The 15,003-nt window shown below is 60.0% G+C and overlaps 2 protein-coding genes across 2 annotated transcripts; one reads left to right on the top strand and one right to left on the bottom strand.

The window, feature by feature from the left end:
- Window positions 1–1,034: 1,034 nt before the first annotated feature.
- On the bottom strand, window positions 1,035–11,949 carry RRP12 (ribosomal RNA processing 12 homolog). The gene is made up of 34 exons (XM_061372462.1): window positions 11,704–11,949; window positions 10,658–10,893; window positions 10,488–10,571; window positions 10,188–10,264; window positions 9,902–10,007; window positions 9,628–9,744; window positions 9,376–9,514; window positions 8,999–9,126; window positions 8,564–8,662; window positions 8,392–8,483; window positions 8,205–8,316; window positions 7,947–8,044; window positions 7,688–7,802; window positions 7,320–7,462; window positions 6,997–7,118; window positions 6,803–6,867; window positions 6,529–6,691; window positions 6,278–6,432; window positions 5,717–5,784; window positions 5,441–5,534; window positions 5,104–5,262; window positions 4,917–4,997; window positions 4,739–4,844; window positions 4,489–4,596; window positions 4,223–4,380; window positions 3,917–4,008; window positions 3,668–3,826; window positions 3,318–3,484; window positions 3,069–3,182; window positions 2,732–2,781; window positions 2,382–2,460; window positions 2,078–2,145; window positions 1,614–1,696; window positions 1,035–1,404 (listed from the first exon to the last, which is right to left on the bottom strand). The coding sequence occupies exons 1-34, from the start codon at window positions 11,909–11,911 to the stop codon at window positions 1,302–1,304; spliced, it is 3,948 nt and encodes a 1,315-aa protein (XP_061228446.1). The 5' UTR covers window positions 11,912–11,949; the 3' UTR covers window positions 1,035–1,301.
- A 320-nt stretch (window positions 11,950–12,269) lies between these two features.
- Window positions 12,270–14,872, top strand: PGAM1 (phosphoglycerate mutase 1). The gene is made up of 4 exons (XM_061372461.1): window positions 12,270–12,530; window positions 12,897–13,171; window positions 13,659–13,839; window positions 13,922–14,872. Exons 1-4 carry the CDS (start codon window positions 12,392–12,394, stop codon window positions 14,089–14,091), a joined length of 765 nt encoding a protein of 254 aa, XP_061228445.1. The 5' UTR covers window positions 12,270–12,391; the 3' UTR covers window positions 14,092–14,872.
- The last annotated feature ends 131 nt before the right edge of the window (window positions 14,873–15,003 follow it).

The following is a 15,003-nucleotide window of genomic DNA, read 5'->3' as shown; positions in this document are numbered from 1 at the left end:
GAGAGCCTCAGGTAGGGAGGCAGGAAAGGGATAGTGCTCCTGCCAAGGCAGGACCAATACCAGTACAAGAGCTCCTCCTCCACCTCAAAGCTTATAAAAGGATCTTGGGAAAAAAACCTCGTAAAGCTCATAAAAGAGCCACAAAACTGGATCTACGGCTTTCAGGAAGAAGCCTACAGTAAGAAGCTGAACAAGCACAATCCCTTTAGCTTATTAGGAGACTAAGAAGCGTTGCAACTTCAGCATGTAAGCTACCACAGTAGTAAATAACAAAAGACTTAAGGCTTTTTAACACAGAAGGGAAAGCCAGCTACATCCACAAATACACATTCTTTGCTGCGTGAGCAATGGGACCCATATACCCTACCTTTCCTGCTCCATTCTCTCCAGCATACTTTGGCCAAACACCACCTTTTGGGCTCATTGTAGTAGTATTTGGGCAAAACCAGGTGCTCAGGCCACCCTGGACCTAAAAAGGTTCAGGATTATTTGCACTGCTCAGGTCTACCTGGCAGGTGGTGGTCAGAATAATGAAAGGGCTTCTCCCAGCTCTCACAGGTAAGGTAAAGGGCACGACACAGAGGTTTACAGTAGCATTTTTCCAGCCAACTTGAAGAACATTACAGTGAGCTGTTCCTGCCCCACAGCCAGGGAAGGCTGATACAGGAAAAGCTGAGACAGGACAGAAACCAGTGGGAGCCACATAGCAGGCGCTCCCCCCCCATGGCACAGATCCCCTGGCCCACAGTGCAGGGTAGGAAATCCTGCCAAGAGGGTTTGTATAAGAACGCTGGTTGTAAGCAAGGACTTCACCATCTCTGGCTTTTTTCTTTGGACAACTCCACAACTCAACCCAACTGCATGTGTGCCATGAAATACAGGCACTGCCTCAGTGTGCCACAGCATTGCTCCTGGCAGCTCCCAGGCAAGCCCCACGCAGGGGAGAGGGCTCCAGCCTTGCTGCACTGGGGCAGCAGCACAGCACAGATGTGCAAGGTATGTGCAGCTTTCAAGAGGAGAGTAGGAATCCAGGCTGGGTAGGAACAGTGCGTATTTATCAATATAGAGTCTGTTACACATCACTTGCCCTCACACACCCCTTCCTCCAGGCACAGGAGGGCAGGGCCTGGGCCATGAGTTCATAACACAACCAGGCTGGCTTCCCAGGCAGTCTCAGACGCAGGCCACCTTCCGCAGAGGAGTCCCCACTGCTCGGCTCAGGAAGCCCCCATCCGCCAGTGCCCGGAGCCCACAGGGCATTGTCCATCCTAGGGTAGCTCAGGCTGAGCACCAGAGGCTCCTCAGGAGCGCTGGGCCCTCAGACGGCTCCTGCGGCCGGCTTTGGCCCCGCGCTGTGCTCCCTTCATCAGGCCCTTGAACTGGCCCTGCATCTTCGCACGCTTCCTGGAGGGAGGAAGGGGTGGGAGGCTGGGTTAGTGCAGGCACTGGGCACACCTAATGCACAGGGATGCTCCAAGCCCCACAGGGAGCAGTGCAGAGGCTGGCAGGGAGCTCCCCGACCCACAAGACCAACCCCCCAGAACAACAAAAAGCAGGATCAAACCCAGGTTTTGGCCTCATGCCTGACCCTGCGTCCTTCCTGCTAGCCTCACCTTCTGTTGAGCTTAGATCTGTTGAGGGGGATGTAGGCATAGGGGTCGAGCTGTCCTTTCTTCTTCACGTCACCTTTACCTTTCTGTGGGAGACAGTGATACGGGAGAAGATGCAGCATGAGGCGAGAGTTATGTGACACATTCTGGTGCAACCCTGCTACCCAGCCATCCCAAAGACTATGCTGTAGTGGGGTGCCCGATGAGCACATGGTTCTAGAAGCCAATTTCCCACAGAGATGATGCTACAGACACCTGCTTTGAGCAGTGAACAGAAACTGGCCACAGCAAGGGCAGGACAGGGACTTCAAGAGGGGCTGGAAACATTCACAGGCACTGAGTGTTTGGCAGCAGAGATCTCCTCCAGTCTTGGTGCTACTGGCCCAGGTCCCCAGCAACAAACAGTGCTTCTTGCCCCAGCAAATCCTCCTTCCCTTCGCAGCCCTGTTGTCCCCAGCATCTCTCACCTTGGATCTGTACTCTGCACCGAAGGCTGGCTCCTTTTTCAGCTGCCGGTGGATCCCAGAGCCTCCAGCTGGAAAACAGGGAATGCGTGCTGGAAGGGGGTCCCAGGGCTTCCCCTTCCCAGTACCAGGCTGGGAGACCTGTTCCTGGTTTTGCCTCCAGCTCTTGTGTGTGAGGACAGGAGAGAAGGGCAGCCATTTCTCACACCAAAGGTCTCTGCTCCAGCTGTCCTGGAGCATCCCAGCTAGATGCGGATGAGGTTCTAACCCCTGGGAGACCCAGACAAGGCACAGGCTTTGTACCTACCTTTATACTGAGGGTAGGACCCGGCCTCAGGTTCCTCATCGTCTGGCTCCTCTCTGAACCGACGCTTCTGGCTTTTCTTCTGCAGAAGAAGGCAGCAGGACCCTGCAGCTCATCTGCCGTCACAATTCTGCCTTCCCATGGACCCCTGACCTCCCATGGGGCCCAGAGACCTTCCAGGCTGCCTGTGCATGTCCCTGTCCCCAGCCAGTCTCCCACACCCCTCCAGGCAGCTGATGCCTGCCCAGTGTCCCCACTGGCCTCGACAGAGCTGCAGCTGCCATGACACATGCAAGGGTTTGTCACGGCCAAGCTCCCCAACATCCCCTCGGGACCTCGAGCCCCGTACTCACACTGCGCAGACCCACGTCTTGCAGCACATCTGCCATCTCCTCATCCGCTCCTACGGTACAGGACAAGAGGGTCAATGCAGGATGGGGGTGCAGGACAGCCCTGGTGCTGTGCCAGTCCCTGGAGCAGGCTGCAGGAGCAGGGTGCTCCTGCCAAACTAGCATTTGGTGGCCATGTCCGCTCCTGCACCCTGCTGGTGATGGAGGTGCCTCCCTGGGTGGCAGTGGCCCAGAGGAGAGCCATAGGGCCATACAAACTCCTGCCACTTCCACACACATAGAGATGGCAAGAAGAGTACCAGAGCAAGCCCAGAATGCCCCCTGCCAGCCCAGGCAGTACCTTTGGCTTCATCATCCGTCTCCTCCTCCTCGTCACGGATGATCAGCCGCCCATCCTCAGACACTCGGAAGTCGTGGCTAACTCCTCTGGCCTGCTTGAGGCCTGGCTTGGTGGCTGCTCACAGAGAGATGGGTCAGGGCCTGGGGAAGGACCCACTCCCAGGGCAATCACACCCCCATTGCCTCTGTGCACCCCAGCAGTCCCCACCATCCACCCCACCCCAGCCACGTCCTAAGCTCCAATCCTCACCCAGCACCCGCTGGGACACATTGGGATCCAGGAAGTTGAGGGGCTCATCCTCTTCCCCTTCCTTCAGCCAGGCCTGGCCCTTCTGCCGTGCTTGCTTCCTCCCCTCCTTGCCCCGCTTCCCTTCCTCTAGCTCCTCATCCTCCGAGTCAGCCAGGATCTCCTCCATGCTGCTCAAAAGACAGCAAAGACGATGGAAACAGAGCAAGCCTAGGGCTGCAGACCCCAGCCTGCTCCACAACGCACAGCAGCCCTGGAGATGCCTCCAGCATCCCTAGAAGCACCAGCTGAGCAGATCCAGCACAAAGCCCTCCGTGGGGGCTGCTCCTTCTTCACCCCGTGCTCATACTCACCTCTCTCCTCTGGGCTGTGCTGGTGATGCCTCCTCTTCATCCGCACCTGCAGCCGCCTGCCTCAGCGCACGCTGCTTGCAGTTCCGGGCTTCTGCCTTGCGGAGGTTCACCAGAACCTTATGGAACTCAGCCGGCAGCAGCCCCTTCACCAGCTCGAAGCTGAGGGGTGCACAGAGAGCAGTCAGTGCCCACCTCCTCCCGCACCGCTTCCCAGGCTGCTCCCCTGCTGTCCCAGAACCCCCGGCTCACCCAAACTTGCGGATGAACCTGGTGAGGAGGTTCCGCAGCTTCATTCGGAAGTGGCGTCTCATGTCATCGGAAAGGTTCCCCACGGCCTCCAGCTGCCAGCACAGAGACCCTCATGACCAAAGCACCCCTGCATGGCTGCCTTGCATACCCTGCTGCCTCCTCCCCATACCAGCATTACCAGAGGAACCTCCCCTTTGCTGTCTCAGCCCCAGAGATCAAGGTGCAGCTGGAGATGCTCCTGGCTGCCCAAAGCAGATGCAGCTCTGCCCCACCACCCTCCTTGGGGCGCCCAACACGGGATCTCACCATTCCCTGGACATGCTTGGCCAGCAGCTTGGTGCCCACCAGCAGCAGTGTGACCTTAAGGAAGCCCAGGGCTGCCTTCACCACGTCTCGCGTGCGGGAGGCCAGCAGCAGGCAGATGTTCTGCAGGAGCTGCTCCACCACGCTCAGCTCCAGGTGATCTGCAACCACAGCAGGGATGAGGCACAGCAAGCCTCACCCCAGCACCTCCAGCCCTTTGCTGGAGGGCTCTGCCTCACCCCTGTGCTGTCCCTGTCGCCCAGCCTCACCTTTGAACTCGAAGAAGAGGCGGGTCAGCGCCAGCACCGTGCAGCTGATCATAGTGACCGAGCCTGTGAGCCCCACGTACACCAGAAGCAGGAACCGCTCCAAGCCCTCTGCAAGAGAAGAACGACTCAGGCCCTTGTTCACCCCATAACCAGCAGCATCCCTGGCCTATTTCAGCAGGGTGTAGGGCTGAAATTCAGTGGGTCTGATCCCCCCCAGCCATGGGGCTCAGCAAGCAGAGCAGGAGCTCACCTTGGGGGGTGGGCCCGAAGCGGATGAAGGCATGCCCCATCTCCACGAGCAGCACGAAGGCATTCTTACGTGCCCCCACTGACACCTCCTTGGTGCACAGGATGACCTGGAGGCACACAGGCACATCACATCACTGCTGCCACTCCAATCAACAGACAAACCCAGGGACCATGCTCACCTCCGGGACCAGGGCTGTGATGAAGGGCTCGTGCTCTGCAGAGAGCTGCTTCACAATGTGCAACAGGCACTTCAGCCGGGGCTGGGGAAAGAAACAGCCCAGCACTGGTACCTGCAGGGTCACGCACCCAGCAGCCCCATCCCCTCCCCTTGCGCCTGAGCCCCACCACTGCAGCCCCTGCTCTCACCCTCTTGGCCGGGGACGCCGCACTCTTGAGCGAGTCCAGCAGCGCTGCCTGCAGCTCCTGCAGGTGGGAGCGGACAAAGGCCTGGCAGGGAGCGTGGGGAGCAGCACACACCTCCTCCAGCACACGGTACGCCTTCTTCTGCACACTGCGCTCCTTGCTCTGCAGGGACAGTCAACGTGTTACAGCAGCCCCTCACCATGGTGTCGTGGTACCCACAGCACCCCAGGCCACCCAGCAGAGACCCATCCCTTATAGCACCTGCTCAGCCCTGCAGAGTGTGGGTCCAAGCTGGCAGCAAGCTGAAAGTACCCCAGTGCACCCCCTGGGGCTGACTTACTTGGAGGGAAGGCTGAATGGTGCGGTACAGGGAGTCCAGGGACTGCTCATCAGCATAGGGTGCCATTGCTACCACCAGGTCCAGGATGGAGAGCCTGCAATAGAGGACACACAGGTGGGTAACTGCAGCATCAAGGACACTGCCTGACCAAGGTGGGACTCTGGCTGCAGGTCTCATCGGATGCACAGGAGTGGCAGATCCCACACAGGACAGCACAAGAGCCCCAGTGCTGCTCACCAGGCAGCTTTACCATTAGCACCAGCACCCGGGTGTTACCTGGCAAACTCAGAGCTCTCAGGACTGGTCAGCTTCAGGCTGGCTTTCTGCAGGAACCCACACACCATCTGCAGGGCAGGAACACAGGAGGGTCAGAATCAGCCAAAGGGAGCACTTTTACATGAGTTTGCAATCCAAATGCCTTGCCACAGGACTTTCTGGAGACCAGAAGCACCAGCAGGTCCAAAAAAAAGAGTTGAACAAATTCACAGAGGGCTCATGCATGATGCACCAGATATGGCTGCACAGAATCAGTGGTTTGGGTTGGGAAGGATCTTAAGATCATCTAGCTCCAACCCCCTGCCAGGGGCAGGGACACTTCCCGCTGCATCCAACCTATCCTTGAACACTGCCAGGGATAGAGCATTCACACCTTCCTTAAGGAGCCTGTTCCAGTGCCTTAACACTCACAGTAAAGACTTTCTGGCTGGGAAGGGCTCCCTCCCCATAAGGGCAGAATGGGCTGCTCTCTGCTCAGCTTCTTTTTGTCCTCTCCAGTCAGGCACCCACCACCACCATAGCCCCATCAGAGTGTGTCAGCCTGCCCTGCTGCCCCCTTACCTGGGGGTCGGTGATGGTCAGGTAAGCACGGACAGTGTCCAGCACGGAGCGGCGCTGAGCATTGCTGCCCCCATCCTCCTCGGGCTGGCTGTACACATTGAACAGGATGGGCAGGAAGTTTTTGGCAAAGCGACCCACTTCTGCCCGCTCCGCATCTAGAGAGAGGATGAGGGGGGGGATGGATCAGCATCTCCTCTATCCAGCTCACCACAGGGGACAAGGACCCATCACAAGGGTCTGTCTCCCCTCACCTGTCCCGCAGCCTTTGTGGATGAGGGTGCGCAAGGCCTGGCACACAGTGGGGCGGAGGTCCGGGCGCTCGCTGATGGCCATGCCCAGGGTGCGGGCCAGACCCTTGAAGGCCTCCAGCACATCCGTGGGGTGGGTGCAGAAGCCGGGCAGCAAGGTCCAGACCTGGAAGGCAAGGGAAAAGGTGGGAGGGTGGCACCCTCTGCCCAAGTCACCCACTCCCAAGCTTGGCACCATGGGTACACCATAGCAGGGTTCCTGGGTGCTTCTTGTTACCTGCCACTGCAGCGTGTCGTAGATCTTAGCCTCCATGCTCTTCCCAGCCTGGGTAAACTCCAGGGCTGCAGAAGAGAAAGAGGAGATGGGTAGAGCAGCAGAGGTGGCAAAGCCCCACTCCATCTCAGGGTATGGAAGGGAGGTCCCATGCTGGACTGCACCCACTGGGACCCTCACTATGCCACCTGTCTCACCTCTGCTTTTGAGTGCAGCTGCCAAGGGCAAGAAGCAGCTGGTGAAGAAGCCGAGCCGTGCACCCTGCACATAGTCCCGTAGCACTGGCAGGAGCCAGCTGCGGGGGAAATCCAGCGTCAACCTGGGGAGGGAAGGACAGGTCAGCAGAGAGCAGGGCACTGCTGGCATGAGTCCCTGAGCGCAGGGCACCTCTACCCAGCCCCAAGGCTGGGCACAGGTAGGCTCGGCACAGCCAAACACCTCCAGCACTGCATGGGGACTGAATGGGAACGTAACAACAAGCTGCAAAATCACTTCCTCATGATCACATTACTGTACTCACTCTTTGCCATCGATGCCCAGGGGCACAGCCTCCAGCACCACCTCAGGGCCCATGGCGCTCACAGCAGCCCCCACTGCCTGGTCCACTTCAGCAGTGTAGGGGAAGTGTGGGGAGAGACGCAGGTCACACAGAGACTGGAGACACTGTGAGGACAGGGCAGGGTGGTCACAGATGAGCCACAGAGGCAGCTCTGGCACGTGTTTCTCATTGGGCCTGCCCACGGATGCCAGCTGCCCTGCCTGTTCCTGTGCTGAGCCCCAGAGCTGCACAGTGGGCACTGGGATGGCCCTGCTCCGCAGCTGGAGAGGACAACACAGCCACCCACCCTGCCTCCATGGGTGAGTCTGTGACCTCCCAGCCTGCCTCACCTTCTTCATGATGGGGTGGCACTGCTTCCCACATGTCTCAAAGAAGACCTCCAGCACCTGCAGCACCTCACCCCACGCTGCATGGAAGCGGTATGTCAGGCCTTCCTCCACTGATCTGAGGAGAGAGAAGACGATCACACTAGCAGAGACTGACCAGGGTGCCCACCATGCTTGCCAGCCCCCATCAGGGACCAGGCAGGGTGACTCAGAGCTCAGAAAGACTCACGGGGACGGCCTCTCCCCCGCCACCACTCCTCACCTGAACATCTTGCACAGGTAGGCAGCAGGGGCTGGAGCAGATGCAGAGACAGTGCCCAGCTCCTCCATGTGTGGAGCAACACACTCACTCAGGAGGGTCTGCAAAGGCAAACAGGGAAAATGGGGCAGCAGTGGGCCACAGATCCCCCAGCCTGGCAGGCACAGAGGAGCACAGAACTCCCCAAAACACCCCAAACCGCTGGGCAGAGCCTCCCCAAGGCCCAGAGCAGCCAGACAGAGAGGAACCTGTGTGTGGTACCTCCATGGTCCGCGCTGCTGCCACCACCACCTGGGAGTGTGGGGAGAGGAAGCAGTTCATGGCGGCAGAGAAGAGCCGGGGCAGGTGAGCCCAGCACAGGTCCTTCTGCAGCCTGGAGAGGAGAGACCAGGCAGGTGAGACACCCAACAGCTGCCCCTGCCCTGCCCCACCATGCCCCTGCACCCACCTGCCCAGGTTGACGTGCGCCCGCTCCATGGTGGACAGCCAGGTCAGCAGCGGCTGCAGGTCACTCGTGCTGGGCACGTAGTCATAGAGGGCCTGGGGAAGCAGAGGGAGGGCAGGTGGGTGCCACAGCACTGTCATGGCCATCCCTGCCCACACTGCCATCCCTCACTCACAGTGATGATCTGGGCGTTGAGCTCAGCCGGCAGGCAGGCCACGCTGGCCTGGGCACTGAAGAGGCTGTGGAAGGCTTGCATGGCACATGCCGTCACCAGCTGTGAAGGACACGGTGTCAGGAAGGGGGCAGCTCTGCTTTACACCCCCGATCCCAAAGCAGGCTCTGTTCTGGGATGCCAAACACTGCTGTGACTGTGCTCCCTCATAGGATTAAGGTTGGAAAAGATCTTAATATCATCTAGTTCAAACCCTGTCGGCCTCTCTCTTCCACAGCACGCAAACCAGCAAGCACAACTCACCCAAGGGTCCTCCATGCCTTGCATCCTGCATTTCCAGGCTCCCAGCCAGCACCCAAACAGGTTTGAGCCCTTCCAGGGTGCAGCTGAGAGGTAAAGGGGCTGTCCCCTTGCCATCCCTATCATGGGGACACTCACCACGTGGCTGAGGGTCATGACTCGGAGCAAGGTCTCACAGCAGGTCTTCACCACGGCCGCAGGGAAGCAGGGGAGCAGGTCCCGCAGGAGGGCGAGCACATGCAGTGTGGTGGTCGCATCCTTGGCGCCTGTGGGAGCAGAGCAACGTCTGAGCCTGTGGCACCACCCCATGGCAAAGCCCTGGGTGAATACTCCCCAACTTCTGGGAAGAGCAGAGCAACTCACAAATGGCTGGGGACCCCCCAGATTATATTAGCTGCCCCAGAGGCATCTCATACCCTCCCCAGTAATCCCAGGGTGCTTCACCCATCTCTCTTCCCTTCAAGTCTTTACAGCCCCCCCTTCAGCTGCAGACCCCTTGCCCCAGCGCCCCACACCTCCAGCTTTTTCAATCTCCTGCACGCAGAACTTGGCGGTGGAGGGTGCCGCAGGGTGATGCTCAGGAGCTGCGTCCCCAAACATAAACTCGCTGCCCCTCAGAACAGAGCACACGCCATACTGCGCTGCTTTCCGCACCTGGGGAAGGACAGCCCGTGTGGGTAGAAGCCACGGAACACAGGGGCACAGCCAGCCCCAGGAATGAGTCCCAAAGGCAGTGTTACCCCTTGCCGGAAGCACTGAGCACTCACCTTGGGCTTGGTGTGAACACAGAAGCTCAGCAAGCCGTGATAGACCTGGAGAGTAACAGGGTAGCTCCAGGCTGCCAAGTCCTGCTTCCGCAGCAGTGTGGCCAGGCAAGAGAGCACCTGGGACAAGGGAGCAGCAGAGGCATTAGCAACACCCCAGAGACCCTTCTTGTCATTGCAACAGCTTCAAGCCAAGCACCAGCACCACCCTACAGCAGCAGCCTCAACCGCAGCTCTGGGCAGAGCTGGCACAGCTGGCTGCTGCTTGGCTACTCACCCACCGCAGGGCAGAGGTGGAGCTGCTGCAGGCCTGTGAGGACATGATACCCATGAAGGTTTTTGAGGCATCTGAGAACTTCTTTATAAGCACAGGGCTTGGGACCCTGCCGGAAGAAGGGAGCACATGAGTGGGGTGGAGTGGGGCAGCTGGTGGCAGTCACAGGGAACTGCATCCCCAGCCAGCCCCCATTGGGTGCCTTCCCCAGCCTGGGGAAGAGGGACTGCAAGGCCCTCTGCCATGCTGGGGCCAAGCAGCTCTTGCCACTCCTCTATCAGCCACTCACCGCTTCAGGACAAGGTTAAGCAGGTATGCAACAGCAGCCATTGACTCAGAGGACTCCACCACCTCCAGCGTGGTCATCTGGGAATAGAGGATGGGTGAGTGAGGGGGGAGCGGGACTTCACACCAGGCCAGCCTTTCCCCAGCCCTTGCAGAGCGGGGAATAAAACCCACGAGCAGCCCAAAAGCATCTCTGCTGGATGCTCAACTAGGAGCACAGCACCTTCCTCCACTAACCCTACTGAGAGCCCACCCATGCTGCCAACAGCAGCTCTGCGCACACCTCCTCACAGCCACCACTCACCAGTGCAGCAAAGTACTCCGTCTCGCTCTCCTTGCCCCCCCGTGAGCGGATCACCTCTGTCACCGCTGCCAGCACAGCGCAGATCTACAAGCAGCAAGGAGAGCAGGTCAGTGCCTGCAGCCTCACACCTGGGGGGCCACCTCCACCAGACCCCCTGGTCCTGCCCATACCTCTTTGTGAGCAGCAGAGTTGGATTCCCAGAAGCGCTGCACCTTGCTGAAGGTGGCGTTGGTGCAGTCGCTCAGCCCGCTCAGGAAGGTGCAGGAGGACTTCTCCGTCGCGGCTTCTGCAGCACCATCCTCCTCCATACGGAGCTGGGCGCTGTCACTTGTCCTCTCCAAATGCAGGGACCCCGACTGCAGCTCATTGTGCAGCTTCACCGCATCCACTGTCAGGTTACTTTTCTCTGCCAGGGGGAAGAGATGCATTCAGAACCACAAAGCTGTCTTGTTCCACCATTCACCCCAAACACCCCCATTAGCCAGACCCACTTGGCTGGAGCTCATCTCCAGTGTGTGGGACATGGATGCTGCTTCTCCCTGATGGCAGACAGCACAATAACTAGAGAGAGCTCCTCATTGCTGTATAAACAAGCCAGGGCACAGTCCAGCCACGTTCTTTGATGAAGGAGAGCATCATGTCCACAGAAACATGCCCTGCCATACCAAGGCTTTTAACACTGAGGTGCCTCTTGTACTCTGCCCCATTCATCTTCTTCCACCTGGAACCCTGGCAACCAAACAGCCATAGCATGTATCTCACATCCCTCTGGGTCCCACACACCAGCTTGCAACCAGCTGCAAGAGGACAGCGCATGCCACAACACACATTTCTGGATCAGCAGATACATGTGTTTTTGGAAGCCGAATCGCTCCTGCCATGAGGGGCATCATACTGCCAGGACAGCACATATCCCAGATGCGGGCAGGACCCTCACCGGGTGCCCCGTTTCACTCCATGGCCCGGGGGTCGGGTGAAGGCAACAAGGACATGCTCGTTAACGCCGTGGGCTCGGTTCTGCTCCCCGCTCTGCTGCCTCCACCTCCTGAGGCTGTAGCTCGGGGATCAGCCCTGGTTCCTCCTACTCCAACCCCAGATATCGGGAACCACTGACTTAAGTCCCGCAACCCCCAGGCGCCCCTGTACTCCCGCCGGGAAGTGCCGGGCACAGGCCCCAGCGGGCCCCGCTTCTCGCCCGGCCTTGTCCTGCGCTCACCCGCGGGCCGGCTGCAGAAGCGGCTGCGGGCGGCCAGGCGGTGCTGCCGCGTTTCGGGGTTGCTGTCGCTGCTGTGGCCCTTCCGCCACCTCTTCAGCTTGGCGGCGGCGCCCGACCGGAGCCGCCCGCCCCGCGCCATGCTGCACCCGGCTCCACGTGCAGCCGCGCCACGCACACCTCCCCTTCCGCTTCCGGCGCCAGCCGCCATCTTGAATGAGGGCACGGCTGCCCTCAGAGCTGGGCACCTCCCACTGGGGCGGGGGGCCAGGAAAGCGAGGCTCAGTGGGGCGGGTTAAAGCTCGGATGTGACTCAGGGGCGGCCCCAGAAAGGGAGCCCGGCTGATTCCCCCCCCCGCTGCAGGGGTGAAGGCACCACCGGTGCCGCCCCGGTGTGGCACTGTTTCGTACCAAGTCCCGCAGCCTGCCGGAGCTGCCGCGGCAGGCTCCCAGGTACGCACTATGGCGCGGTGACGTCACGGCCTGAAGGTCGCACCGCCCTTCGCAGCCCCGCCATGCGCTACGTGCGATTCCGCCTGAGCGCCAGCCTCGCGCATGCGCCGCTCGGGGAAGGGGCGGGGCTGGGCCGCCTGCGTCGGTCGCGCGCTGCAGCGGCGTGAGGAGAGAGCGAGCGAGAGCGCGCGCACGCCGGTCAGCCCGCCCCTCTCTCCCGCCTCGCCGCTGCTCCGCCATGGCCGCCTACCGCCTCGTCCTCGTCCGCCACGGGGAGAGCGCATGGAACCTGGAGAACCGCTTCAGCGGCTGGTACGATGCCGATCTCAGCCCCGCCGGGCAGCAAGAGGCGCGGCGCGGCGGCGAGGCCCTCCGAGGTACCGGTGACCGGGGGAAGAGGGAGGGTGTGGGGGGGGTATATGTGAATTAAGGGCCGGGAGGGGGGGGCGGGGGGGGATGTGCGGCCGCCTCGGGCCTCGTGAGGAGGGTTTGGGGTCTTCCGATGCCGGGGGGGTGCTCTGGTGCTGGATCGGGACTTTAGTACCGAAGGGGGAGTATCAGGTAATGGGGCGGGGGGGGCGATTCTCCGTTACCGGTCGCGTCCCTGCCACCGCTGCCCGATAGCCGTGCGGTGCGGCTGCCATGCTGGGCACCTCGCTGGTTGCATAAGGCCCGGTTCTAACGTCCCCGGTGTCGGCGTGTGTCATCCCCCCCCCCCCCCGGCCCGTTCCTTCCTGTTGCAGATGCCGGCTATGAGTTCGACATCTGCTTCACCTCGGTGCAGAAACGGGCCATCCGCACCCTCTGGACCGTCCTGGATGCCATCGATCAGATGTGGTTACCCGTGATCCGAACCTGGCGCCTGAATGAGAGGCACTACGGGGCACTCACGGGATTGAACAAGGCTGAGACGGCGGCGAAGCACGGTGAGGCACAGGTGAAGATCTGGAGGCGCTCCTACGACATTCCTCCGCCTCCTATGCAGTCCGATCACCCCTTCTACAGCACCATCTCCAAGGTAAGACCCGCTGCTCTTAGTCCACCTTGCTGGAAGCTCCTAAAACCCATACTAGGCCCCTGGAGGGTGATGTGGCTTCCTCCACAGGGTCTCCTCTGTCTCTGTTGCAGCAGCCAGCTGGTTGTGCATGATGCTCATTGGCTTTGGGCTGTTTATCCCACTCCCTCCCAGGGGAGTTGAACCCCTGGGCATTGCACAGACAGATTCAAACCGGAGGGGATGATATGTCTGTTAATGATTAGTCCCATGACCTGTGCATGGAGGTTTATTCTGGTGTCTTTGCCCAGAGCAAGCGACATGTGGCTTTCCCTGGGAGGGGCTCAGCCCTGATTGCAGCCTCAGGCTTCAAACATGCTTCTTTGCTTCCAAGCCTGTCTAGTGGGTGCTCAGGTGGAGAATTTAGGGGAGGGACAAAGGCCTTGCCACTGCCTTCCCACACTGCTTGGGTGCACTGAGCTACTGCATGATCGTGGCTGTTCCCCCCCAGGACCGTCGCTATGCTGACCTGACAGAGGACCAGCTGCCGACATGTGAGAGCTTGAAGGACACCATCGCCCGGGCTCTGCCTTTCTGGAATGAGGAAATCGTCCCACAGATCAAAGAGGGCAAGCGAGTCCTTATTGCTGCCCATGGCAACAGCCTGCGTGGGATTGTCAAGCATCTGGAAGGTACATCAGCCCTGCAGGGGTATCACGAGGGTCTCCCCTGGTGCGAGCAGGGCTACAAGTAACAGCCCATCTGTGTTTGCAGGTATGTCAGAAGAGGCCATCATGGAGCTGAACCTGCCCACTGGCATCCCCATCGTCTACGAGCTGGACAAGAACCTGAAACCTGTCAAGCCTATGCAGTTCCTGGGGGATGAGGAGACAGTGCGCAAGGCCATGGAGGCCGTTGCTGCTCAGGGCAAGGTCAAGAAGTGAGAGCAGGCAGCAGGCTAGCAAGTAGTAGAGGCCCCTGCCCCCTCCTCCCCTCTGTGCACACCCCCCACAGCTGTAGGAAGTTGGAGCTGCAGAACTGGAGCAGCTCCCCAGGATTAACCCTATTCCCTCGGGACCAGGCTCCCCTCTGCAGACAGCTTGGGGTGAGGGGCTGTGTGTGGAGGGCTGTGTGAAAGGGAGTGCTGGCTCTGTCAGGCAGCGACCACACATCTCTCCTTGCCAAGATCCCAGCCCTCGGGCCCTGTCTGCAGGGGGATGTGCTGAGCGATCCCTCGCTGTGCCAGGCTCCTCTGCTTTGCTTCCCGACAGCTCTTGTCACCCCGTTACTGTTGCTTGGTTTAGTCATCCTGGGAGCAGTGGGGTGAGCATAGTGCAGGCAGCAACCAAGGTGGGGACACCATCCCCTTGTGGGTTTGTGACTGGGATGTGTGGATGCTGAAGGGATTGTGTTTTGGTGCAAGTGGTACTTGTGACCCTGGACGTAGCCCTGCCAGCCCGTGCTTTAACTTATTGCCTCTGGACAAGGGCGAGGGACCCTATCGCCTGGAGGTTCATGCCCACCACATACTTCCCCCATCTGAAGCCCATCCCAGTCCTAGTGAAGCAGATGTCACTGTCCCCACCTCACCTGTGTGTACGTGGCCCTGTTGCTGTGGCCTCCCCCTCTGCCCATGCCACAAGCCTGGGGCCTCAGGGGGGCCTGTAACTGTCCAACGTTAACAGCTGTCTTGTTCCACTTCAATAAAGGAGTAATGCGCAATAACGGGGTGTCTGAGTGTTGCTGTGCCTGTGTGGGAGCAGCTCCCTCCCTCCTTGCCCAGCACCACATGTGTGTGAGGCTGCAGTTGGGACCAAGCTCAGCTCCGCAATCCAGCCCTAGGGTGACACCCAGCC

The sequence above is a fragment of the Neopsephotus bourkii genome, unplaced genomic scaffold (genome assembly GCF_033783945.1).
Source record: "Neopsephotus bourkii isolate Nb327-2 ecotype Australia unplaced genomic scaffold, CSIRO-AGI_Nbou_v1 NB_1615, whole genome shotgun sequence".
Lineage (NCBI taxonomy): Eukaryota > Metazoa > Chordata > Aves > Psittaciformes > Psittacidae > Neopsephotus > Neopsephotus bourkii.
Note: the sequence above shows the minus strand (reverse complement) of the source record. Positions and strands in the feature narration are given on the sequence as shown.

Excerpts from the sequence above, each read along its gene's own strand:
- RRP12 (XM_061372462.1), bottom strand. The coding sequence starts at position 11,911 with ATGGCGGCTGGCGCCGGAAGCGGAAGGGGAGGTGTGCGTGGCGCGGCT. Across the intron at positions 10,894-11,703 it reads CTTCTGCAGCCGGCCCGCGG|AGAAAAGTAACCTGACAGTG; the intron begins GTGAGCGCAGGA and ends TCCCCCTGGCAG. Across the intron at positions 8,317-8,391 it reads GCGCACGTCAACCTGGGCAG|GCTGCAGAAGGACCTGTGCT; the intron begins GTGGGTGCAGGG and ends TCTCCTCTCCAG.
- PGAM1 (XM_061372461.1), top strand. The coding sequence starts at position 12,392 with ATGGCCGCCTACCGCCTCGTCCTCGTCCGCCACGGGGAGAGCGCATGG. Across the intron at positions 12,531-12,896 it reads CGGCGGCGAGGCCCTCCGAG|ATGCCGGCTATGAGTTCGAC; the intron begins GTACCGGTGACC and ends TTCCTGTTGCAG. Across the intron at positions 13,840-13,921 it reads GATTGTCAAGCATCTGGAAG|GTATGTCAGAAGAGGCCATC; the intron begins GTACATCAGCCC and ends CTGTGTTTGCAG.